Source organism: Bombus fervidus, chromosome 1 (assembly GCF_041682495.2).
Source record: "Bombus fervidus isolate BK054 chromosome 1, iyBomFerv1, whole genome shotgun sequence".
In the NCBI taxonomy this organism is placed as follows: domain Eukaryota; kingdom Metazoa; phylum Arthropoda; class Insecta; order Hymenoptera; family Apidae; genus Bombus; species Bombus fervidus.
In genome coordinates, this window is record NC_091517.1 from 9,034,290 (window position 1) to 9,057,530 (window position 23,241).

Here is a 23,241-nt window from a genome sequence, read left to right on the forward strand (position 1 = left end):
GGTCATTTCAGATCCAAGAACCAATCTTTATTTTTAATTTTCAACAAGATTAAAATTTCTGATATTCCTTAAACGCTTCGTGATTGATCACATTCCATCGATATTTTTAAAACATAAGTCCTGGATTTGCAGGTAAGACAGGCTAATTTATGGAATTATGTATATATATGCAAACCATACATTAATGTATAAAATCCAATTAGCTATATATAAATGCCAAAAAAAAAGAATTTTTAGAAGATTCATAAATTTATAGAAAATTAATTCAAGAATTTAAAAATATTTATTAAGTCGTATATCTTCGAAACTAGTAGTAATAGTAGTACGAGCAATAGAGACTACGTAGAAAAGTTCATAAATATCGTTTTTTTAATAAAAATTGAAAACATTCAGCAAAAAATTTGGATAATCGTATTTTTTAAGAACTACATAAACAAGTGTTCAAATTTTACTATACATATAAAATATAAGTGTAACTACGCAAATTTAACATTTAGTGACAGCTATAAAGAAATATTCCGCACCACTTTTATCACTCCATAATCGGTAAAAGAGCAAAAATAGAAGTAGGAACATTCTTATTCCAAGAAGGCAGCGAGTATGACGTAGGGCCGCTGGACCTCCCGTCAAGAATTCTCTATCTCCGATTATAAAACAAAGGGGGAAAAAACGTACGCGTACCATGCTGTGGACGAGGTGCAAATAAACAACGCGAACTATCATGTCGCATCACATTTCCCGGCTCGTAGATTCAAAACCTGTCCCGTTCGTAAAAAAACGTTAAATCGGAAATAAACGTGTACATCAAACATTAGTGAACAATGTGACTGCGATCGAACGTGGTCTTCGTAAAGGTCACCACTAATTGTCAACACTATGGCAACCATCTTTGGCATGTGGAAACCTTTCCGTGGATTAAAATCTCTTGCTGTGTATTAAACACGACCACCTTCGGTTGCACGTACTACGTATTCCATTGCTAATTCGTTAACCCCGTGCTGTGCATTCCTCTGCAGTTATCAGATCGTGTGCATAGACTACCTCGATTACCATTCCACGATGGGTTCCTTCCTCGGGTTGTAAACAAAAAAAAAAAAAAACAGCTCGGGTCTGTCAGTCGAGAGAGCGATTCATAAAAACGAACGGTGACAGGAGGTGACAATTATTCGAACAAGGGGGTAACCTGGCTGTATCCGTCCTCTTCTTGCATCTGGACCCTTTCTTTGTCGTTTCTTTTCTTCGTCTGACAATCGGGTGGCCAAGCGAGTTACCATTAGCCTCTCTCATTCTAATTAACGAGCGACCTGTGCGCGTCCGACCAACGAAACGAGACAACGAATAGGAGTACCGACGGCAGGATGAAGATGGAGGATCAAACAAAGAGAGGGGATGGAGAGGGGATGAACGTGGAAGAAAGACGCCGAACGAGCCGGCCAACCACGTGACCACCGGGCGGGGGTGGCAGGCGACATTTCGCATGCTCAGAACTCCACAGGCTGCAGCATATCGCACACCGAGCCGATGCCCTTCGTAGAGAAACAATAGTGTTGACTGCGTCCGCGATACGAGGAATCCATCAAAGAGCCTCGAACGAAAACCGCGTATCGAGCCGACGTAACCTCGAAAAAGATCAATCTCTGCTATTCGCTTCGACCCATTGGCTCGAAACGTACATCTGTGCCGGATTCCATGGTTTCACCCCTCGCGCGACGAACGTATAAACCCAACCGAGAGATGTTTTCTCGCGAGATCGTCGACCAAACTGTTTCAATTGCGTTACACTTATAGTTTATTTCAAAGAATAATCTTTTACACAAGATCCTTGTTGATTAAGCGGTTCTTTTACGTGTGTTAGAAACGGTCGGTGATAGTGCATCCGTCGGTTGTCATGATGTTCTCGTGGTCGTGGAAAGTGCGAGAAAAGTGAGTAGTGTGCTTAAACCCTATCAAGTGCATCGCGTACACACATTTACGTACACACGACACAAGCGAAGGGATGACGATGCTACTATCAGGAGGGAACCGAATACAGCTTCCTTGATCCACGAATATTCGCTGCAAAGCACCCTCGTTCTTGGTCCAGCTTAAACGCCGGATACAAGGTTTGAATAAACATTTGTTTGTTATATAGCTTGTTGCTTTGATTTCTTTTAACAATGATGGGCAAGTTTTTAGATTTGAAATGATAAGCTAACTCGTAAACTGAAAACTCGTAAATTGTATAACAATGGTATTTATATCTATATATGCGATATATAATATAATAAGCAAGCACAACTTCTGTGAAGTATAAATAAGTAAAATACAATAGCAAATTGTGCGCTGGGAATTACATAAAGTCGAAATTAATATCGTACATTAACTGTAAAATTATTTTTGTCTATCTATTTATATTACCTTTTCTATAAGCAAAAGAATTACACACACATGAAATGTTCTTTCTCAACTTATCGGAAGCAATAGCCAAAACAAACGAGAACAATCAAATGACTTTGTTGATCGAGTGCCACGTGGGAAGCACAATGTATTCTGTCTGTACATATGGATGTATTCTACAATGCGTATACGTTCCTTAAATTATTAGATGTACAGGAGTTACGCACGCTGCGCGGATGTGCCTCTGCATATGCATACATATGTATAAACGCATCTACAGTCGCACTCACACGTGTAAATGTCATTATCAATTGAGCATGCGTAACTTATGCATCTCATTCGGCTTGTTACCAGTAATGTATTTTAATTGGTCAACCGCTGTGTAATGCCAAGTAATCCGTACTGAAAAACCGACTGAAATTTTCTCTCTATAAAAATGTTTCACTAAAAACGGTCAGAAATAATTAACTAGAAAAGTTTGTGCGAGATAAATCTGCCAAAACGAACAAAACGTTTTGGAACGAGGTTACGATTTCCACGGTCTCTGTTTTAGAGGGGCGGGGGAAAAAAGAAGAGGACGACGAAGGAAAGCCAGAGCATTCCGAACGATGGAGAAGCTTTTGTCTTGGTCCTGTAGTGTAACCATCCATTCCTTATTTTTCTTCTTTCCTCCTTTCAAATGTAAGCTGACCGCGGCCCGTGGGACACACGAGTGTCGCGCACGAGGAACCTCCTGCTACGCATTCCTCTTCTCTATCCTTTTTTCGTTCGGTTGCGTTTCTTTGACGGCTGACGGACAGTGGCGAGGCAAGCAACTCAGCCGCGATAAACATTTCGGCACACGTTTTATTTAGATAAGTTTGACTGCCCTCCTCAACGGTATAAAACCTTCGTGCCTTTCGGGGAAAATAAATAATAACGCAATTCCTTAACAGAGTGACAAGTACTAGGAATATGAAAGTACTTAGCAATAAAATCGTGGAAGAATACTGTTATATGATATCGTCTCTTTTATATGGATAGTTCAATAAATTATATCACAACTAAATGTAAATCAATCAGATAATTCCAAAGATGATGAGTCGGGCTTAGACTATAATCACTATTGTTATGTTATATTTGCTATGTTCAATTCATTGTCTTTATTCATATTAAAAAGATGTTGCAAACTATAGTAAGAAGTGAAAAAATGTATGTTAAACATATTAGAATTAAATTAAGATAAAACAACAAGTTTCAAGACATTTACGATTCGACCAGACGGACTTTTCAATTCTGACATATGTACTATGTCTACATTAAAAAATTATATTTAAAAAATTATGATTTTCTTTCTTTTAATTGTATATTTCTTTTTATTATAATAAGAACAAATTCAATTTCATGCTTAAGTTTCAAAGTATAATATGTATATAAATTTCTAATAGCATAGTTTGATATGCGTATATGTATATTTCATTCTTAAATTAAAAATGCAAATATATATTCAAACATTTTTTTCTAACTAAATTAGGTACTAAAAACAAAATAAAAAATTTGAAGGACCTTTTAAGCTTTGATAATTATCAATATTACATTAAACATAAAAACGAAATATCCATTATTATTATTATTATTATTATTATTATTATTATTATTATTATTATTATTATTATTTCCCTAGACAAAAACAGCCCATCAAAACCAATCAAAACAACTTCCATCAAAACTTATCGAGAAAAAAATCGTACTCTCGATTCGAGCATCGAATAGTTAGTATTATTCGCGCAAGTTTAAAAGTAACAATTTCACCGATCGTCGTGATACATTGTCCAACGGGCAATTCGGGCGTAGTTCGTGCGCGTTTTTCTTTTCCACGCTTTCCGGTATCATTCGACATAAAAAGAAAAAAACGAAGCGGCGGTATACAGTGACCGTTTAATATCGCGCATACTGCCCGTTGTTTCAAACAATTAATCGGTTATTTTTTTTCCCGACTTCGGACGTTGCTCGAGGACGTACACCGTTCTCGAAAAGAAAAATTGTCCGAGTATCTGGCTGTTGTTCAAACAACGTAACCGCGCGCTAATTGATTCATCGTCGTGTTCCAGTGAACGACGTAACTTCCAGCCGACGCGATGCGTGTCACGGGGGAACAATTGCTTTCATACCCGCGCATACATGTGTATATGTACACATGTATGCATATGTGTATACATACACACATAGGGGATCATATATCTCCGATGCGATTGTCTGTACTTTTCTCGAAACGATCGTTCTACTGACAATGATTTATTCAATTACAAACATCCCACAGAAAATATTTGCCCGCGAAGACTACTGCCCCCGCATTGAAGAACGCGTAATTAATCATGAGCCCTAACAATTTAAGATCCTAAAATATTAGAATCGATCTGTTTACAGAGTCATAACTTCATTTATTCCTCCTTTTTTGTTCAGTAATGATTTTCATGTAAGAATTTGTTACAAATTTAGACTTTTATTGGTAAATAGACTTTTTAGGTAAATGAAATATACTTTGCAAAGTATTTAGGTTTTGATGATTTTGGAAAGAATATTGAAGAAATTGTCTTAAACAAGTTCTAGTTACTTTTGTTTGTGATATTTGTAGAACTGTGACCTACACGTTATGTTTCTATTTATTCAAATTTATTATTTAATGTATATTGTTTTGAAAGAATATTTAATAGTAATTGTTTTATGAATGCGCGAGTTTAATGTTAAGCATTTAAAAATATTTCTTAATTTAGATTGAAAATTATTCTTCCATGATAATTACATCATTTCATTAATATTTTTAGTCAATCAATGTATTGATTACTATTATCACCATATTACTAACTGTGAAACGACTGTTAAATTAAAGTCATTAAAGTCTGTAAAAATTCCACAATAGAATTATCATAATTACTTTCTCTCTTTGATTCTTTTTCTCTTTTTTGTGTGATATATTTTTTAATATTGTCATAATCCCTCTTGTCGTACGTAGTATAGGAAACCATGTATATATTGGTACATTGTTATAGTTTGTTGAACTTTACTAACGGTAAACAGTTTTGAAATCCTGTTCCGTTTTATCGATGTCAATTTACAAATCAAAAGTTCAGTGCCCTTGTATATATGTTTGAATATCATTAAAAATGCTATTGGAAGCTTAATCTACTTTGAATCTATGTTTGAATTAGAAATGACATGCATTCTAATTTGAATTGTAAGGTGTTTTTTTATTATAACAAATTTAAGCATTTTTACTAATAAACCGAATAAAATTTGTACGTTGAGAAATAAATTCAAACAGAAAATTTGCACCCAACTTCAAAATTACCTAAAGCTATATACAGGCAGTGCGAGGCAAAACGACGAGGCTGTCTTGAGTCTAGCGAACAATTGTTGGTATTTGGCGAGATCAAAGGTGTCTCGCAGTTCCTTATTCACTTCGTTTTGACGTATATTGAACGATTTTGTCGGAAGCGTAGATAACTGCGACTCACCCTGCCGCGCTTGCTTGCCTCGCGTATTCTGCTATCTACGTGACGGCATGATACGAGGCAGCCTCGCGGATCAGCGTCGCATTGTCTGTACATAGCTTAGGATTTATTCTCATTCGCCATTTGATCTCCAGAAACCAAACTCCACCCTATGTTAAAAAGCTCGTTTAAGCAACCCATAAAATAAAACATCTTGATGCAAAAACGCAACAAGGACTTCATTTTCCGCCTTCTATCTATATACGTATGTATAATGGAGAACTATAAAGATAATTATATAAACGAGTGCAGCTTGGTTACTTCTGATAGGCCCAACACAATCATAAAGATAAGCACGTATATTGACTGAAGGTGTCATATATACAAATAAGAGTAATAAAGACATATAGCAACGTGTAACGTTGTGCGATAAAGAGCAATATTTATATATGTACTTACTTGCCTTGCCCCTGTGCTGTTCCACTAATTATTAACTTTCCAGATTTTCTAGAATAAATCAGTCTAACGCAAGATTTTGAAATGACATTCTCTAAACACAGCGCTATGAAAACAATCGACAATATTCTCCGAAATAAATTCGACGTTTAAGAAAAACATAGAGAAATTGACTAGGAGAATCGAATCAGATCTGGATATTTATAAATAAACCAAAATTAATCTTGCGGAGACGGTGTATCGTTGCGGCGTCGGTGTGAAAGCGCCCTTATGCAAGACAGTCTCTTTTTCGCAGTATAGTGCAGCGCGAAGTATATAGTAGGCGCAGATAAGGGCGGAGCACGGACAGATATAGCAACTTGGCAACATAAAGAATACATAATGTAAAACGTCGTGAAAGGAGGTTTCATTGGCTGCTTTCGAAGGTTCCTGGTATACGCCTACCCATTTGGCCACCCCACCTCTTCGACACGCAATTGGCAGACAATAACGAAGCTGTCCGCTTCGTGCACTAACCCTTTTTGCATCAACCGGAACATCATGGAACCGGCGAATACATGATCGGTTCAGTGCTGATTTTCGGGAACTTCTTCCCTTCCTTATTTTATGATAGATAGAGAAACAATAAAATAGAATATTGGGGCGCTTCTTTATTTTTGAAATATTCGGACTGACAATGTAATACTGAAGAAAGAACAATTTTTAATTACTAACAGGCATTTTTTAGTTATTAAATTACACGGAATGTTTATGTTCATGCCTTAAACTATTTATATCTATATACGTAAATGTTGTTTTTTTCTAATAGCATAAATCTTTCAAAGTAAGAATATCTTTATTGTCGTACATATTTGCAATCTTTACAACGGTTTTATCATTTTATAGCTTCTGAAGTAGATACATATTTCTTGTTTAGTTTCCTTTGTGACAATTAATCATCGTTTTTTGATAAATGTAATACACAAATTTTGATTGAACACGACTTAAAATACATTCAATTCACTTTTTATTCGATTTAATTTAATTTAATACGGTTCAGATGATTCGTTTTAAAAAATTTCCATTCGAATTTAGCCCTTCGCATCAGAATCCTTTTTGGTATCGTTTTCTTGAATTTGTGCTGACATATATATATATATATATATTTTTTTTTTTTCCTAGAATATAATTACCGGCTATCGAAGATGTGTTTATTTTTTTCTTTATTTAATGGAAGAATTATACAAAACCTACTCCATTCTAAATGAAATGATAACATCGAATTCCGGGAATTTCTTTTGATGTATTCAACTACAAGGAATTCTTTACAATTTTATCTTAATATATATATTGATCGAATTGATCGAATTCTCCTCTTCTTACATCTAAATTGTTTAATTTTTATTTATAAACACATTTTTTATTTTATAAATTTGTAAAAATATTTATAAGTACATATACGTTAGACTTTTACTTGATCAAACAGTTATTTAAATAATGAAGAACAAAGATTAACATGTGTACACACACACACGCGCGCGCGCGCGTACACACACGTGTTAGTCTTTGTTCTTCATTATTTAAATAACTGTTTGATCAAGTAAAAGTCTAACGTGTATGTATTTATAAGTATTTTTACAAATTTATAAAATAAAAAATGTGTTTATAAATAAAAATTAGACAATTTAGATGTAAAAAGAGAAGAATTCGATCAAGGATTATTTGTGATTTCCAGGTGCCAAAACAATTGAGCTATTCTATCGACGGATTCTGTGATTAATTAACGATTCTATGATCGATCACACACTGGATGCATTACGTAATTTGGTAATTCGATAAAATCTTAAAAGCTGGTCCAAAAATAATAGTTTAATATTTCATTGCGAAAAATCTTAGATTATTCAATATTCTTCGTCTTTCATTTCAATATTAAATCAAGAGCTATTTTTGGTTATTCAATAACGCTCAATTTTCATCCACTTACTTTCATAAATGATCTCCGAGACGTAGTTCCAGAAAAAAAGGACTTCTATTTGTCCTACGGTATATCAAATGTTAACAATGTTTTAAATTTTACGCTACAACCTTCAAAGAATGTACACTTCCAGTCATAAGTCGACGGACCACGGCACATTTGACTGCTTTGAGTAAGATGACTGTTAGAATGTATATACTTTTGATATTACGTAATTTCAACATTTGATGCATTAGGTGCATTTGATATTTTTGTATCTTTATTTCATAATGTAAGCTATTCCATACTATAAAATCCTGGATATTTTAAATCTACTGAGTAACTTATGGATAAATAATAAAATCAATTTAGAAAATCGTATCTGCATTCTAACAACCATTTTGTGTAAAATAAGCAAATATTCGGAATCTTATGAACGGGAGCGTACAATTTACAATATATGTCGAATGTTATATGCATTAAATGGTATATAATACCAATTATTAATCGCGACTTTGTTTGCCGTTTTTTCTTCAGGCGCAGTGATATGTTAACCGAGGACAATGATCCGACGAAACCAGCAGGCGTTTTAGACAATGCTGGCAACGTGTCTTCGTCGACAGAGGCCTCGGTGCAGCACCCTCGAGCCGCAAACAATGGTAAATAAAGCTCCTCCATTCCGGGTCTACTTAAAAGGCTACCCTTTTAAAGGTCCGTTTAGAAACCAAATCGCCATTTTTGCCTTCCTTTTATTAATTTATTTATTCGTTTATTTGTTCTCAATTTTTCTTCTTTTTTCTCTCATCGATGCAATGTAACATATAATCGCGATGATGAAGTATCCTGGGAAAATAAAAAGCGAAAAATTTGTGTTTATAACGTTTCGCACCATCGGCAATGATAGCCGAAACCGGACCTGCAATAAAACGGTTTAAATTCGACGTTTTGAAAAGGCTTCTGTCTGTATTTCCCGCTTCCCTTTTACGTGTGCCGCCGGTCGATTGAATTAAAACGAGAAACCCGGTGGCTGGTGGTTGCGCCGCGTCATGTCACGCCACTGGGTTCTTCTATTCTATAAAACACGTACACCGAAATGAACAGGTAGTTTTCATAACGGACCTCCTAGCTAATTGCTTGGGAAATTAATTACATATCGCGGTTCAAAATGAAACGAAATATCCTCTCGCCATGACGCTCAGTAACATCTGTACACTTCCGGTCGCGGAAAAGGTTTCCATTGTGTTGTTTTATGTTACAAATACATGAAATACCTATTACTGAATATTATTCCGGGAAATTTAATTCAACCTGAATATGAATTTTTTTTTGTTTTATAACATTTTCCGAAACAATGTTCTTTGCTTATTTGGATTTAAATAGAATGTATTAATTAAATGTTTATATTGTTTATTCTTCATCTTCTTCAACTGCTCAAACGGAAGAATAATGTTAAATGTAAATAATACTATTGAAAAATTGCAAAATAGGTACAAAAATTATCTTCGATTATCCTTCTAGAAAGATGCTAAACATATCCCAATTAATAAATTATACGAATCACGGTTAAGAATTGTGATGTTTTACTTTGTGGTTTGAACGATGGTTAAATATAAAGCCGGTTCTCTTGGAATGTTTGCATTTACAGTTTTTTAAGTGTGTTTTATTCGCGTGTGTTATATAAACTTTTTTGCAAGCGAATTTTATTTATATTATATTTAGAGTTACATTTGTCGTTATAATATTATTCTACTTTCCTTTTTGTGGCTTGAAATATGGTTGACTATAAATTGTGCTATTTTGTATATACAAAAAGCCGAAAGAAAGAACACGTTAAGAAAATATGCCATCTTTGTTGCAATATTCTATATGTTTAAATTATAAGAATTATCACAATAAATCGTAGCTTTGTAACAATTCTAAATTTAATAAATGAAATTTATATTCTCGATTTCTATTACTACGAAATGACGGAAGTTATTCAGCAGAAAACTGAAATTCCACTTAGCAGAAAAGTAGTTGCAACAGTAACAAACCTAGAAACATGTTTCTGTGAATTGTATCATTACCGATGATATAATGTTATAATGTACAGAACGGAGAATAATATATTAGGTTGTCCGAAAAGTTTCTTTCGTTTTGTAAGGAAATAATAGACGCACAAAGTTTTTTGTTTCATATTAGTTTATTGAATTATGCATGAACATAATAATAGAAATAGAACGAAATGGATCATACCTAATTCAATGAAATAATATAAAACAGAAATTGTTGTTCATATATTATCGCCTTATGAAACGAAAGAATCTTTTCGGACAACCTAATAGAATAATATATAATATTGTAAATTATATCATTGCCAATGACAGAGTTATAATATCAAAGGCGTTGTAACTAAAGAGATGTGAACGTGAATCATTTTGCTCATACTGACAGAAACGGAAGTCAAGAACGAGGTGCAAGATTGTCCCGAAAACGACAGCGTGCCCAGCGGGGAATTATACATCGACGAGAATGCCGAGGAAAAGGAACAAGAATATCCGGATTCTATGGAAAAGGCGGACTACAGTTCGTTGTACGGAGCCAATCAATATTATAACAGGCACGTACTTCTCATGCTTGAATCGCATCATCATTCATCTTTGCCCTCAAACTTATCCTGATTCCTAATCAATGGCTGACTATGTTCCTATCTGGTATTCCAATATTAATAACAGTCACTGTATATAAATATAATATTTACAAATTGGTTTGTAAACGTTCGTTAACATGGAAACTTCGTGCTATTAGTCTGTACAACTCACCTCCCTACGGGACAACCACAGCCGGGAAAAACACCTCGGGCTTGCAAAGTTCTTATCTGACCTCATACACGACGCCCAGCTCCATGTCTCAATATTCATCTTACGCTACATATAATAGCGGCACCACGAATTTCCCCAACGTGGCTCAAAATATATCACCGTCTTCACAGGTACTGAAAAAGAAAAAAGAAACCGTTAGAATTTATTACTTTTATTATCCTCATTACCGTTGCATCTTCTATGATTTTTCAGAAGCTAGATTACAGCGCCTACAGTAGCAGTTTGTATGGAAATGACAGGGTACCATTACAGTATTCCGGATATTACCCCATGCACGGTTACCACACGACACCCGCCTCGTTTAACATTGGAAATCTAAATTTTGCTGGTAACGTTCCTATCGACTTCTTCTCTACCTCCTCGGCACTATCAAGCACTTCCTCGTCGAGCAAAATTTTAATCACCGATGCAGCCAGAATCTTAAATGTCGCTGTTGTATTGCGTGAGAACTGTTGAATATCCGGTTCGTGTTACATCATACATAGGTGACTCATAGGGAGTAGAATAATTATCTTTTGATTATATCGTATACTGCAGACGTGAACAAATTTAGAGATCTAAGGATTGAGTAAGGTCATTGTTTTTTTCTTCGTTTTAGGCTATTCTCTCTTTTTATATATAAACTTTTGGAAATGAAACAGTTTTCGTTTTTTTAAGTATATAAAATACAACAATACTGAAAAAGGTAATGAAGAATTGGATTATTGATGAATCACCTTGTATTGTTAGGTTGCTAATTGTATTAAATCAACATTGAAAGGACAGGACACCATTTTCATTGAATTAAATACTTGAAATACATAAAAGGAGAGTAGAGAAATTTTATAGTTCCATATAAGATTATGGAAAATTTTAAATGTTAAACTCTGGTTTCATCAAATTATTTCAATAAAAAATATTTAATATTAGGAAATATTTTTCTTTGCATTATATGATGTTTTATTAATTTTTGTTTCTCTTTGTTTCGTTTGTTTCTTTTTCAGGTTCCAGAAATACTAAGAATTTTCTTATTAATTACTTAATATTTTTGTCGATTAATTTAAGTAGCACCGTTTTACTATGTTTTTTTACGTGTAAATTCTTGCGACAATTACGATTTATTTGCAATTATGATTTATCAGTAACGACTTCCCTTTTTGTAATAAGATTCGACAAAGTCTGCGCTCACGTTGGACGCAACAACTCACGATGCCAGCGATCTTACCGCACGAGAAACCGCAAACATCGAAGGTAACACGATTCGTACGTGTGATTTTTATATCTCCACTTTTTGCGTCAATATGTTCTCCTTGAGCGTGTTCCAACAGTTATCGAATAAACAAATAAATGCTAAAAAGCGTAAAAGTACTATATGTATACATATAAATATAGCTATAGATACGTCCTATATCTTACAATTAAGAAAATATTTAAATTATCTGATAAAATAATCTTATTTAAAATATAATATTACGAATATATATTTATTAATACCTTTTTTGTTGAAATAGCATGTCAAATTCTAGTTATTCCTGAATCAGCCTCTATAAATATTTAAATTTCTATTAATATAAGTTAATATGGCTGCTTGTTCGCTGAACACGTGGGCGGTAGCGCAATATATGTTTAATCTCCGTTAATAGCATAAGAATATACAAGATATAAAAAGAACTAAAAGATATAGGCATATATAATTTTTAGTTGTAAAATTATTGGTTTCTATCATTTTCTTTTTTGCATCCTAATTTGCTTTATAAGAAAAAGAGTTTCATACAAAAGTACTTATAAGTAAAAAATATTTACTTTTTTCCATTTTTATTTCTTTACCTATTTAAATAAATTTTTTAATCAATAGCAAAAATATTTATAGTGAACTTTCTTTGTTAGGGAAGAATATGTGAAATAACGTTTAATGAACGTGTTCCAGGAGCGACAGCGAAACCTTGCAGACGCGGAAGACGTCAGAGCGGAAGTGGAAACAGTATAGGTTCTGCGGATACGACAGAAGCCGGTCCTGACCGGATATTCATCTGGGACCTGGACGAAACCATAGTTGTATTTCACTCCTTGTTAACTGGGCAATTTGCAACGAAGCACCGTAAGGATCCGGTTCTTTTGGGCCAAGTGGCGTACAGAATGGAAGAAATGATATTCAATTTGGCTGATACTCACTTCTTTTTCAACGACGTCGAGGTGAGGAGGCAGAACCAGACTTCAGACTTCAAATACACAGGATATTCCATAATTGAAACACGTACAAGATTGATGCGTCTAGTAAAGACAAAATCTCTTACTAAAATGTTATATTCTGTCAGAAATTGAATTTTACGTGTTACGTGTAATTGAATTACGTGTCATTAATTTTGAAACTCTATTTTTGATCTTCCTGTAGGATTGTGACCAAGTACACATTGATGATGTATCATCAGATGATAATGGGCAAGACCTGTCTTCTTACAATTTTGCTAACGATGGTTTCCAATGCGCGTCTGCGAACAACGGTATATGTTTGGCTTCCGGTGTTAGAGGTGGTGTCGATTGGATGCGAAAATTAGCCTTTCGCTATCGAAAAATTAAAGAGATATATAATAATTACCGAAACAATGTTGGCGGTTTATTGGGCGCTGCAAAACAAGAACAATGGTTACAACTGCGTTCTGAGATAGAAGTACTCACCGATAACTGGTTAACGTCCGCTGTAAAATGTTTAAGTCTCATAAATAAAAGAAGTGACTGCATTAACATTCTGGTTACTACCACGCAATTAGTACCGGCTTTATCTAAAGTACTGCTTTTCGGGATCGGCGGAATATTTCCAATCGAAAATATTTATTCGGCCTCGAAAATCGGTAAGTTTTACAAAGAAATTTAAGTGTGCTTAATTTAAATCCATTATTGTATCGCATAACGTTTGGAATTATTGTAATCGTCTATTAAATACCATTTGAACCGATATATACATCAAAACACTATTAATTACAATTTATATTATAAAAGTTCTATACGTAATATAGATTGATCATTTCTAGGAAAAGAAAGCTGCTTTGGAAGAGTAGTTGCGCGATTTGGTCGAAGATGCACATATGTGGTAATAGGCGATGACTCTGATGAAGAAACGGCAGCACGTGCCCATAATTTCCCATTTTGGAGAATAAACAGTCACTCGGACACACAGTCGTTATACAACGCCTTAGAAATGGGATTTCTTTAAGCAGATGATACGTTTATAAAGCGAATAGGTTTATGGGGGGAAGGAAAATTTGGGAAAGTATGTCCTAAACGAGAAACATCTTACGATTAGTCATAACGGGGGCTTATACAAGATATTTCTATATTCTTTACAATCGATAATGAGAGTATAAAAAAAGACGCTTTTATCGAGTGAACCTTTTAAACATTCCTATTATTTATCGATCGTAATATGTAAATTGAGGATCGGCTGTTCCTCTAAGATCGCCATACACGATCATCGATCGTAATCTATTTGTCGATCGTCAAATGTGATCGATCGGAGCAGGGTCCACAGGTGATATACAATGAAAGTAAAAGAAAGTAATGAGACAAAAGTGAAAATTAAAGAGTTATATATAATACGAATATTTCTAATTAATTACTGCACAGTCTCGACCATATATAAAAATTAATTTGTTGCAAACTGTAAGTATGTCTCGTGTACTTAAACGTGTTGCGTTTCTTGTTCTTACAAATGTACGTATAAAAACTAAACTGGTCGAAAAAAAATTAGATTCACAAGCAGGATGATGTTACACGTAACATTCATTAGTTAATATTTTGATCGATGTATATTTCGAAACATTACGGAAATTTTATATGAATATTGTGATACGGTTTAATCCAATTATTTAATTATAGCATGATACCAGTAAATGTAATAAAGCATGGTCAAACGGATACTTTTTAACATAGTAGTTTGTGAAAGATATAGTCACCATTTTATTAGTTACATTATATAAAAATATTTGACTGAAATATCATGCATTCTTAACATTAATTTCTTCGTATATATTGAATATTAATAAGAATATTTAGGTACCTATGTTTTTGAATTCTTTATATCGTGGCGTGATTTAGAAACTTCTTTCTCTAATTTCAAAACCTATTCCGAATTATCTTTAATCAAAAATAGCATATTATACATTATATGTATAAAATTTCAAGGAAATTATAAATAATTTTATGAGAACACTAGATATAAGTAATATTTTCAAAATATACGAAATTAGGTTGTATATTTACAATCTTAATTCATAAAAGAGAGAAATATGATTAGCAAATGATAACCAAAGTTTAATGCGGTTGAATAACTATAAAATTGATTTATATGTTTTTGAAATGTAGCTTATATTAATTAAAAACGCATTTGTTTGTCAAATCAATTTAAAAAATAGGTTGTTTATAAATTTATTTTCTTTCAATTAAATTTAAGAGAGTAGTACCGTCATACGAAAATTATTTATCACTTTGTAATATGATAATTGGAAGTTTATTTTTAAAATTATAATCGTATAAAAGTAAAACGTATAATTTAATCGACTGAATAGCACAAAAACTGCACAAGTTATAAAATGATTAAAAACGTAATGCTGAATGCATAAATAAGTTTCTAAATAAAATTACTTTTTAGCGTATTATGCATTTTGAACTTCGGTTGAACGAAATGGTGTGACTATTAGATTTATATATATGAAACGTAAAAAGATGAAGACTATATATTAAACAATGAAATTCATTAAAAATACTTAACATTTTTAAAAATATATTTGTAACAAACGTTCAACTTTTTATGTATTTATACTTTAAAAAATTAATTTTTTCAGACAAATGTATTTTTGTGTTAAGTCAATATTGTATTACACACGATCACATGATAAATGTGGATCTGTGTGTTAAAATAGATTGACGAATATAAAAAATATGGAATAATATTATTATATAAAAGTTTACATATGATCGGAGAATTACGAGATATAAATTTTTTATTTCGAATACTTTCATTTTAATTTGTGTAACATTTTTTTTAGTTGTATATTCGATTTTATATTGAATGCACAGTGATGTAACTATTTCAGTATCTGTATAATTTTACAACGATTTAAAAAATTGTATTACGCAAACTGTGCCTACTGAAATTACATATATTTTTGTAAGTAATTGTTATTATAATTCCAGCATCAGGCTTTCCAATACATAAGCAATAGTTTAATATCAATGTTATAGAGTTATCTATGTATAGCAATGCCTATTTTCTGTGTTGAAATAAGAACGTGACATTGTTTAATTCTGTAGCTGTTTATGTTCGTTTATGCTTTTTATACCGAGCAAATGATATTGCTTTGTGAATCGACAAATCGCAATTACTACGTAATTTGTTTTTACATTGTATAGAATTTTAGTCGAACACTTATGACATTTGTGTGTCTTTTGTTATACAAATATTTTTAGTAATAATAACAAAGAGAACGAAAATTATAAGGCCGCTTTTAAATACTAAAGATTTTCAATAAAAGTCATTTTGTTTATGTTTACACAATGCTAATTTTCTTAAGTTCTATAATTACATATTATTTATTTAACCCAAAAGATGTAGTCTTAACAATTTTTCTTTAAATATACAGTTTACATTTATGAATAGTAAGAAAGTACCAATTTATCGTTAAAAAAGAATGTATATTTTCGATTTTCAACAACTTTTCTTATACATTCATATTAAAAAAATAAAGATAGTGTTATTTATTTTTCTTACATAGTAACATATGTTGGAGCTGTTAATACACCACAGTTATTTTTTTCTTGAGACATAAGAATGTAACCATCGTTGCCCCAGTAATTTGACCATGAATTTTTGACCAACCAATAATCCTTTCCATTTAAGTTCCCATAACCTACAGCTAAAACTGCATGATCCAGACTCTCTTCCGTATTACCTATGAACAAGATGTTATTTATTTTTAGAAAAATAGGTATCTATTCAGAAAATGTTGCATTTACTTACCACAAGACTCATCGTAATATACGCCATGGGAATAGAATGAAAATGTTTTATGGGATGCGTCAATTGCGACTGAAATTGGACCATGCTTAGCAATGGCAACTTTTAGAGCATTAGCATCGCCCGATGTAACATTTACATAGCCAGTAATTTTGGCTGTCAGTGTAGCATTATTTATGTGACAGTAACCGTCCTAAACAAAAAAATAATTGAAAGCAAGTTTTAAAATTAATTTTTAATTTAGTAATAAATATGGTATTCCACTGAAACGATTAAAAAATTAATTTTTATCATATACTCATATGAATATTGTCTATGAAATATTTGCAATCTAATAATATACTCACTTGACCAAGGTAACCACCATAATCATCCTCAGTAGGCAAACCTCCATGCTTCATAATCCATTGATATGATCTGAAATCTTCACCACCATCACAACCATTATTTCCATAGCCCCATGAACAATCAATAAGCGCCTATAATTATGAAAAAATCATAATAAAGTATTTTGTTACTTATAATATTCGTTTAGTTGTATTTAAGCTATTTTACCTGTTGAGACAAACGCACTAATTTACCATACTTCATATAGTACGCGCCTTCAACAGCACCAGTTGTACCAAAACTCCAGCAAGATCCACAAACAGATTGATCTATTTAATTAAGAAAATTCTTTGTTAGTTTGGAATATTGAACAATTTTTATTGAAACGTTTTTTATAATGGAAAAAGAAAGATACACGCCTTTAACAGGAGTAACAGCACCATAGAGCCTCCAATCTAAACTATCTGGGACTTCGGTTACTTCTTTTTCAGCATTGTGTGGGAAAGGTTGTCCTCCATTGTAATGTGCAGTGTATTGTTTGCCACGTAAAGCTTTTAATTCTAACTCAGTACGATCTACCAAATGGTTAACATTCAATTGGTAGCCTTTATTAGCTCGGTTGGTCGAATGAATAAATCTATAAGAAGTTTATATCAGTTATTGATTATGAACATTCATATTAGTTATGTACATTGTACAAATATACGACATACCTTAAATTTTGCCTAAATACTTCTTTACGCATCAATTGATCTACATGATTTACATATTCCTTGTTATGGGTTTTTTTGAAATCTTCAAATGCTTCATTTACGTGAGTGTCATAATTGTGAACAAACTCACGCATAGGATTAAATGTGTATACATGTTTGTCTCCAGGTCCGGGAAAACCAACACATGTCATGTCTATTTATGATATACGTTTTATAGTTGAAATATATTCAAATAAAATTTGTGTTAATAAATGAAAAGAATTCTAATTACTTGTTGTAACTTCAAACACTTCTGAACTAGGTTTTTCAGAAGAGTACCAGTCATAATCCAGATAGTAATGATCATAGTGAGAGCCCAAAAGACTATTGAATCCTTTCATCTCATACCTTACAGGAATTGGTTCTTTAAAACCAGGTACACGTGGAGATTTCTATAATTAATTTTAGAATAATTTGATATAATGATATTTACTAAACTGACAAAAATTATGTAGAGTCACGATTACCTTATATCTTATCCAAAAAGTATATTTGTTCAATTTTCCATCAATCTCTTGTTCCAGTCTCCATTTTTCACATAATAAACCATTAATCATTTCTTCTCCAATACACTAGATAAAATTTAATTTTATATTAGTAATTAAATTTAAATTGTTGGGGAGAAATGGGAAAATATTATTTTACCTCCATTTCAGCTGTGTCTGGAATAATAGCTTGAGGCTGAATCTTAATTTCTTTAGTACCATTTACTTCAAGACATGTTTCCTCATTCAGGACAGATTCTGTAGTTATTGGAGCAATTTTTATACTTTTTCCGTATGACCCTTTGTGTGATAATTGGAAAGTCTTGACCATTCCTAGTTACATCAAATTTAATTCATTTTTTTTTTAAGAAAAATTTTTTGTATTAATTTTAAGATTCATATTAATTTATATTTAAATTACCTCCATAGTAATCGATTCTACTAGATCCACTTTTGCCATCATACCATGCATAAAACGGTTCTCGGATTTCAGCATATGGAATATATAAAGTTCCTTTTAATGTGTAAGTATTGCTAAATGTTGGAGACTTCACAGCCTCAATGCAAGAGATACCTAATAAAAAACAAAATCAGTGTACTTCCATAATAAAAACTAAATGGAAAAATATTAATAATCATTATCTTACCTATCGCTACCAATGTAAAAATGATTGTAAAAGTACCCATTTTTGTATTTCTGCAAGATGAACAATGACAATATTGTTAGATTAGATATATTTCTAATTGGCATTACAGATAATATTATGGTTCAAAGTAAATATGAGATACTATCAATTAAATTAGTTGCTTAAATTAATTATATTATAAATGACAATCACTTAATTACAAGAGCTATGAGATATCGTTATCTATCAACATTATCAAATTTATCAAACACTTCCTGATTCTTGTAAAACAATTTCAGTAAGTATAGTTTATAATTCAAAATATAAGAAAATAATTACAAATAGATAGATAGATAATTACAGATAGATAGAGAGCATAAGAAAATTATCTATAATAATTTAAATTACAATATAATATCGGAAAACTGTGTTTTTATAAATATTTAATACTTAAATTCAAAGTTTATCAATAAAACGATATGTAATTTTAAATATTTGTAAATTTATTATTGAGTAAAATTTAAAAATTAAGAATTAATTAAAAAGTGAATAAAACAAAAAAAGGAGACTTAACTAGTAGACTGAGGATTTTTATGCATTTACAGAAAATTTAAGCCTGCACAAATACAATATACATGATATACAAAAATGTACAAAATATCTAAAGTAGTGTATTTGTCATAATATTTAATAATTTCGACTGTAGTAGTATTTAGAAAAATGTGAATTTGCATAAAGATGCGCGGTCTATTACATCAAAAGAAAGTTTAACGAGTTGCATTATACTTACAATGTGCAGTAGTTCACAATAGATCTTCCGAATGTTTCAAATCAATCAAAATAGTGAACAGTAGCAAGAGAGCCTAATAGCAAAACTTTTTGTAAACTGCTTTTCATAATATGTACTAACATTCGCTACAAAATTGTTGCACGTAAGTACGAACACTACCCGTGACCGTCGAACTTATATAGAAGACGATCATGAACTGATAGGGACGTTGCAAGCCACCGTTACCACTACTACCACCACCACCACTGAAATGGGATATGGTGCGATGTTTTCTAATTTGTCGGTATGTGTATTTTTGTAAATACATTTATTAATTGTTCAAGAAATATGCGACTTATACAGTACCGCTTTACTTAAACGAAGACTAATTTAATAACTATTTTAACGTATCTCATAGAAATATTAGTGTTTATAAATAAGAGAATCTTATAGATCATTTAAGAATGTATTAATACTGTGTCCTCAACAGATAATAACTTGCAATGTTTGCAATACTGATTGCAATATGCGTATTTTCTTGATCTGGTATTTTTATAATGTGAATAAATTTCTAATTATTTCCTTTGACGATGGTGTATAAGAAATTTTAAAAGTTTATTCTAACAAGTAAACTTTGAAATATTATTATACTTCATGTATAGTTAAGATTCTATAAAATTGTATTTCAAACACTTAGATCAGTAATGATCTAGCAATTACTTTCAGCTTATTATACTTTGACTTTTATCATTCTTACTTACTCATATCGTATAGGATTGTTAAATAATGTAATATTTCTTATTAAATGAAATTTATATGTATATACATATGTTAACAATTATTCAAGTAGCTTAAATTGCGGATCGATTACGGTTTGTATTAATATCTAAGTTAGTAGATTGTAATCAAAGCTAGTAAAAATAAATAATGATCATATTTATCGATACGAATGTAATTCACTAAATGCGATAAAGCGAGTAATCAAATTCTAATCTTGATTTTGATCTTTTTATACAGAGCGAAAAGGAAATATGAAATGCTGTAAAAAATATTTTTGGGGAAACGATGATGTAAAAAAATAGTTGCAGCATGAAATTGCAACATTTGCGTTTATTATCCTATTTAAATTACCTCTAGAATGAGTCAGTTTTAAAGCCTGAGAATTACCGCTAGGAACTTGAAAAAAAACGTAATTATGTAACAGGAAATAAAGCCACGATATATCTTAAGCATTTTCTTAATAAGTATTGAATAGGCATTGAATATAAAATTAAATAATTAAATAATTTTTTAATTTGTAAAGCTTTTTAGTACTAATAAGATAACAATGTATCAGGTAAAAAAATAAAACAAACATAAATTGTTTTTATGTATTCGAAATTATTAAAAAATATGAAAATTATTCATATAGGAATTTAGATCGATTTGCATAACTATAATATTTTCAACAATTTTTATGAACTATAATTTTTTTAGAACATGCAATTTAGTATTTGCGCAGAATGCATGTATCTCAATCGTTTTTGTAATAAGATATTTTTATGATTTGGAAGAAGAAGATAAATTGTGCTATTAATATTGGAATATAATATTACTAAAAGCAGATGTTTGTGGTAAAATCTTCTAAATAATAGTAACAACTGGCAATTGTTACTATTTTTACTTTTCAGAATATAGATATTATCGAAAGACAGAGGAAAGACGATACTTATATATATGTTTGTAAGAACATTAAAGTGTTTATAAGCTAATCGATATCATCGATCGATACCAGTATCATCATAATGTATTTCGTTATTATTAACTGTCTGTAGAATAAGGATGTCATGAACGCGGTGATAAGAGATTGGAAAATGATTTATTTTATAAATGAACAGTTCATTGAAACGATATCGAAAAGAGCTATAAGATAAGACTTTGATTTGAGATACACGCGTATACACCACACTTGAGGAGAGGAAGAGCAATGCTCATTCCTGAATTAAACAGCATATAGATGGGAAACTTGCTAGCTGCCATAACGCAGTCACACTTACACGCATCGCTCACATTGGGCGCTCAAATGCAAAATGCTTAAATCACCGATAGAAATCAACTCTTCCGTAAAGAGTCGTATTTTAACAAGATGTTTAAAACCTTTTATTATATTAACTGTTTGAGTCCGATCGCGCTGTTTAGATTTTGTGTCGAGAAGTTCCAGTACATTTGAACGCTACGGACGACTGACAGTGTGTTGCATTTCACTGTTATATTCTCAATAATTTTTATTGAACAAAACTTGAAATATTTATAAACTAATAGTACACATATATAATAATATAGATGTATTTCATAAAGTAAAAAATATGACAAACGCTATTGCGCCGCTTATTTCTCTTCGCAATCGATTAAGACAAGCGCTATCGCGCTTTCGGGATTTTTCGACCTTGTTTTTTCAATGATCCCTGGCACTCAAACGGTAAAAAAAAAATATAATTTATATAGTTGATTAGATTTAAAATAGAAAAGGTAGTGACAGAAATATCTTTTTTTTAAATACATGTTAAAAAATATAATTGTTATAATGTGTTATAATTTCTCATACTAATCTATTTAGAAGATATATCACACGAAGATGGAACATTAATTTTGCTAAAGTAATTTACATCAGAATTTAAGCTGTAACTATATTACTACATTTTTATGTTTGACACACTGGATTATTATTTTCTATTTCAATGTAAAAAGTAATTCCTGTCAAAGTTGCTGTCATTTGATGTAGGCTAATTACTTGAGTTTCTGTTATTTTAGTATAAGTTATGTTTAAAGCATATTTACCTGTTTCCGATTTTCTTCTTTCCGATGTCTCATCTCGTTGATGTTGCAAATTATTTGAACTATGTTTGGTCATTATTCTTACTATTTTAGTCAGATTTCGTAACAAGATAAAGAAAACAGACTTACAATATCGTTGCATCCAAATGGATTAAAAATATGTTTGCTTTTTTGTGCATCGATTGCTTAATCACTATACTTGATTTTTTAGAAAGAAATAAAAATATAGGATTGCAAAATTTGTTATTGTCAATTATCACTTTAACAAATTTTGCAGTTCCTTTACTTTTATATTCTCTTCCTTTAATTAAAGTTTTTGCTATCAGAAAGTACTTCACTTGAAAAAGTGAAATATTTATGCTATAAATCAAATAAAAATTATT

At 31.6% G+C, this 23,241-nt stretch overlaps 2 protein-coding genes and 2 long non-coding RNA genes across 6 annotated transcripts; 1 reads left to right on the forward strand and 3 right to left on the reverse strand.

The window, feature by feature from the left end:
• The first annotated feature begins 8,017 nt into the window (after positions 1-8,017).
• Positions 8,018-16,632, forward strand: Eya (eya transcriptional coactivator and phosphatase 2). Of its 3 annotated transcripts, none has more exons than XM_072013098.1 (9): positions 8,018-8,108; positions 8,773-8,894; positions 10,669-10,834; positions 11,023-11,206; positions 11,289-11,424; positions 12,243-12,338; positions 13,003-13,268; positions 13,468-13,924; positions 14,105-16,632. In XM_072013098.1, exons 1-9 carry the CDS (start codon positions 8,092-8,094, stop codon positions 14,284-14,286), a joined length of 1,626 nt encoding a protein of 541 aa, XP_071869199.1. In that variant the 5' UTR covers positions 8,018-8,091; the 3' UTR covers positions 14,287-16,632. The 3 variants fall into 3 exon arrangements, with proteins under 3 accessions (XP_071869199.1, XP_071869276.1, XP_071869364.1); XM_072013175.1 differs by having other exon boundaries at positions 12,243-12,326; XM_072013263.1 differs by lacking the exon at positions 8,018-8,108 and having other exon boundaries at positions 8,806-8,946.
• On the reverse strand, positions 8,889-11,481 carry LOC139992621 (uncharacterized). The gene is made up of 3 exons (XR_011801173.1): positions 11,341-11,481; positions 11,037-11,209; positions 8,889-9,307 (listed from the first exon to the last, which is right to left on the reverse strand). It is a non-coding gene; the product is annotated as an uncharacterized lncRNA (long non-coding RNA).
• A 179-nt stretch (positions 16,633-16,811) lies between the features above and the next one.
• 26-29-p (C1 family peptidase 26-29-p) lies at positions 16,812-20,302 on the reverse strand. The gene is made up of 12 exons (XM_072012978.1): positions 20,066-20,302; positions 19,297-19,346; positions 19,071-19,223; positions 18,810-18,982; positions 18,632-18,736; positions 18,397-18,556; positions 18,126-18,318; positions 17,832-18,049; positions 17,641-17,741; positions 17,433-17,564; positions 17,089-17,278; positions 16,812-17,020 (listed from the first exon to the last, which is right to left on the reverse strand). The coding sequence occupies exons 2-12, from the start codon at positions 19,334-19,336 to the stop codon at positions 16,836-16,838; spliced, it is 1,650 nt and encodes a 549-aa protein (XP_071869079.1). The 5' UTR covers positions 19,337-19,346; positions 20,066-20,302; the 3' UTR covers positions 16,812-16,835.
• A 1,523-nt stretch (positions 20,303-21,825) lies between these two features.
• Positions 21,826-22,981, reverse strand: LOC139992590 (uncharacterized). The gene is made up of 3 exons (XR_011801162.1): positions 22,862-22,981; positions 22,690-22,789; positions 21,826-22,488 (listed from the first exon to the last, which is right to left on the reverse strand). It is a non-coding gene; the product is annotated as an uncharacterized lncRNA (long non-coding RNA).
• Positions 22,982-23,241: the final 260 nt, after the last annotated feature.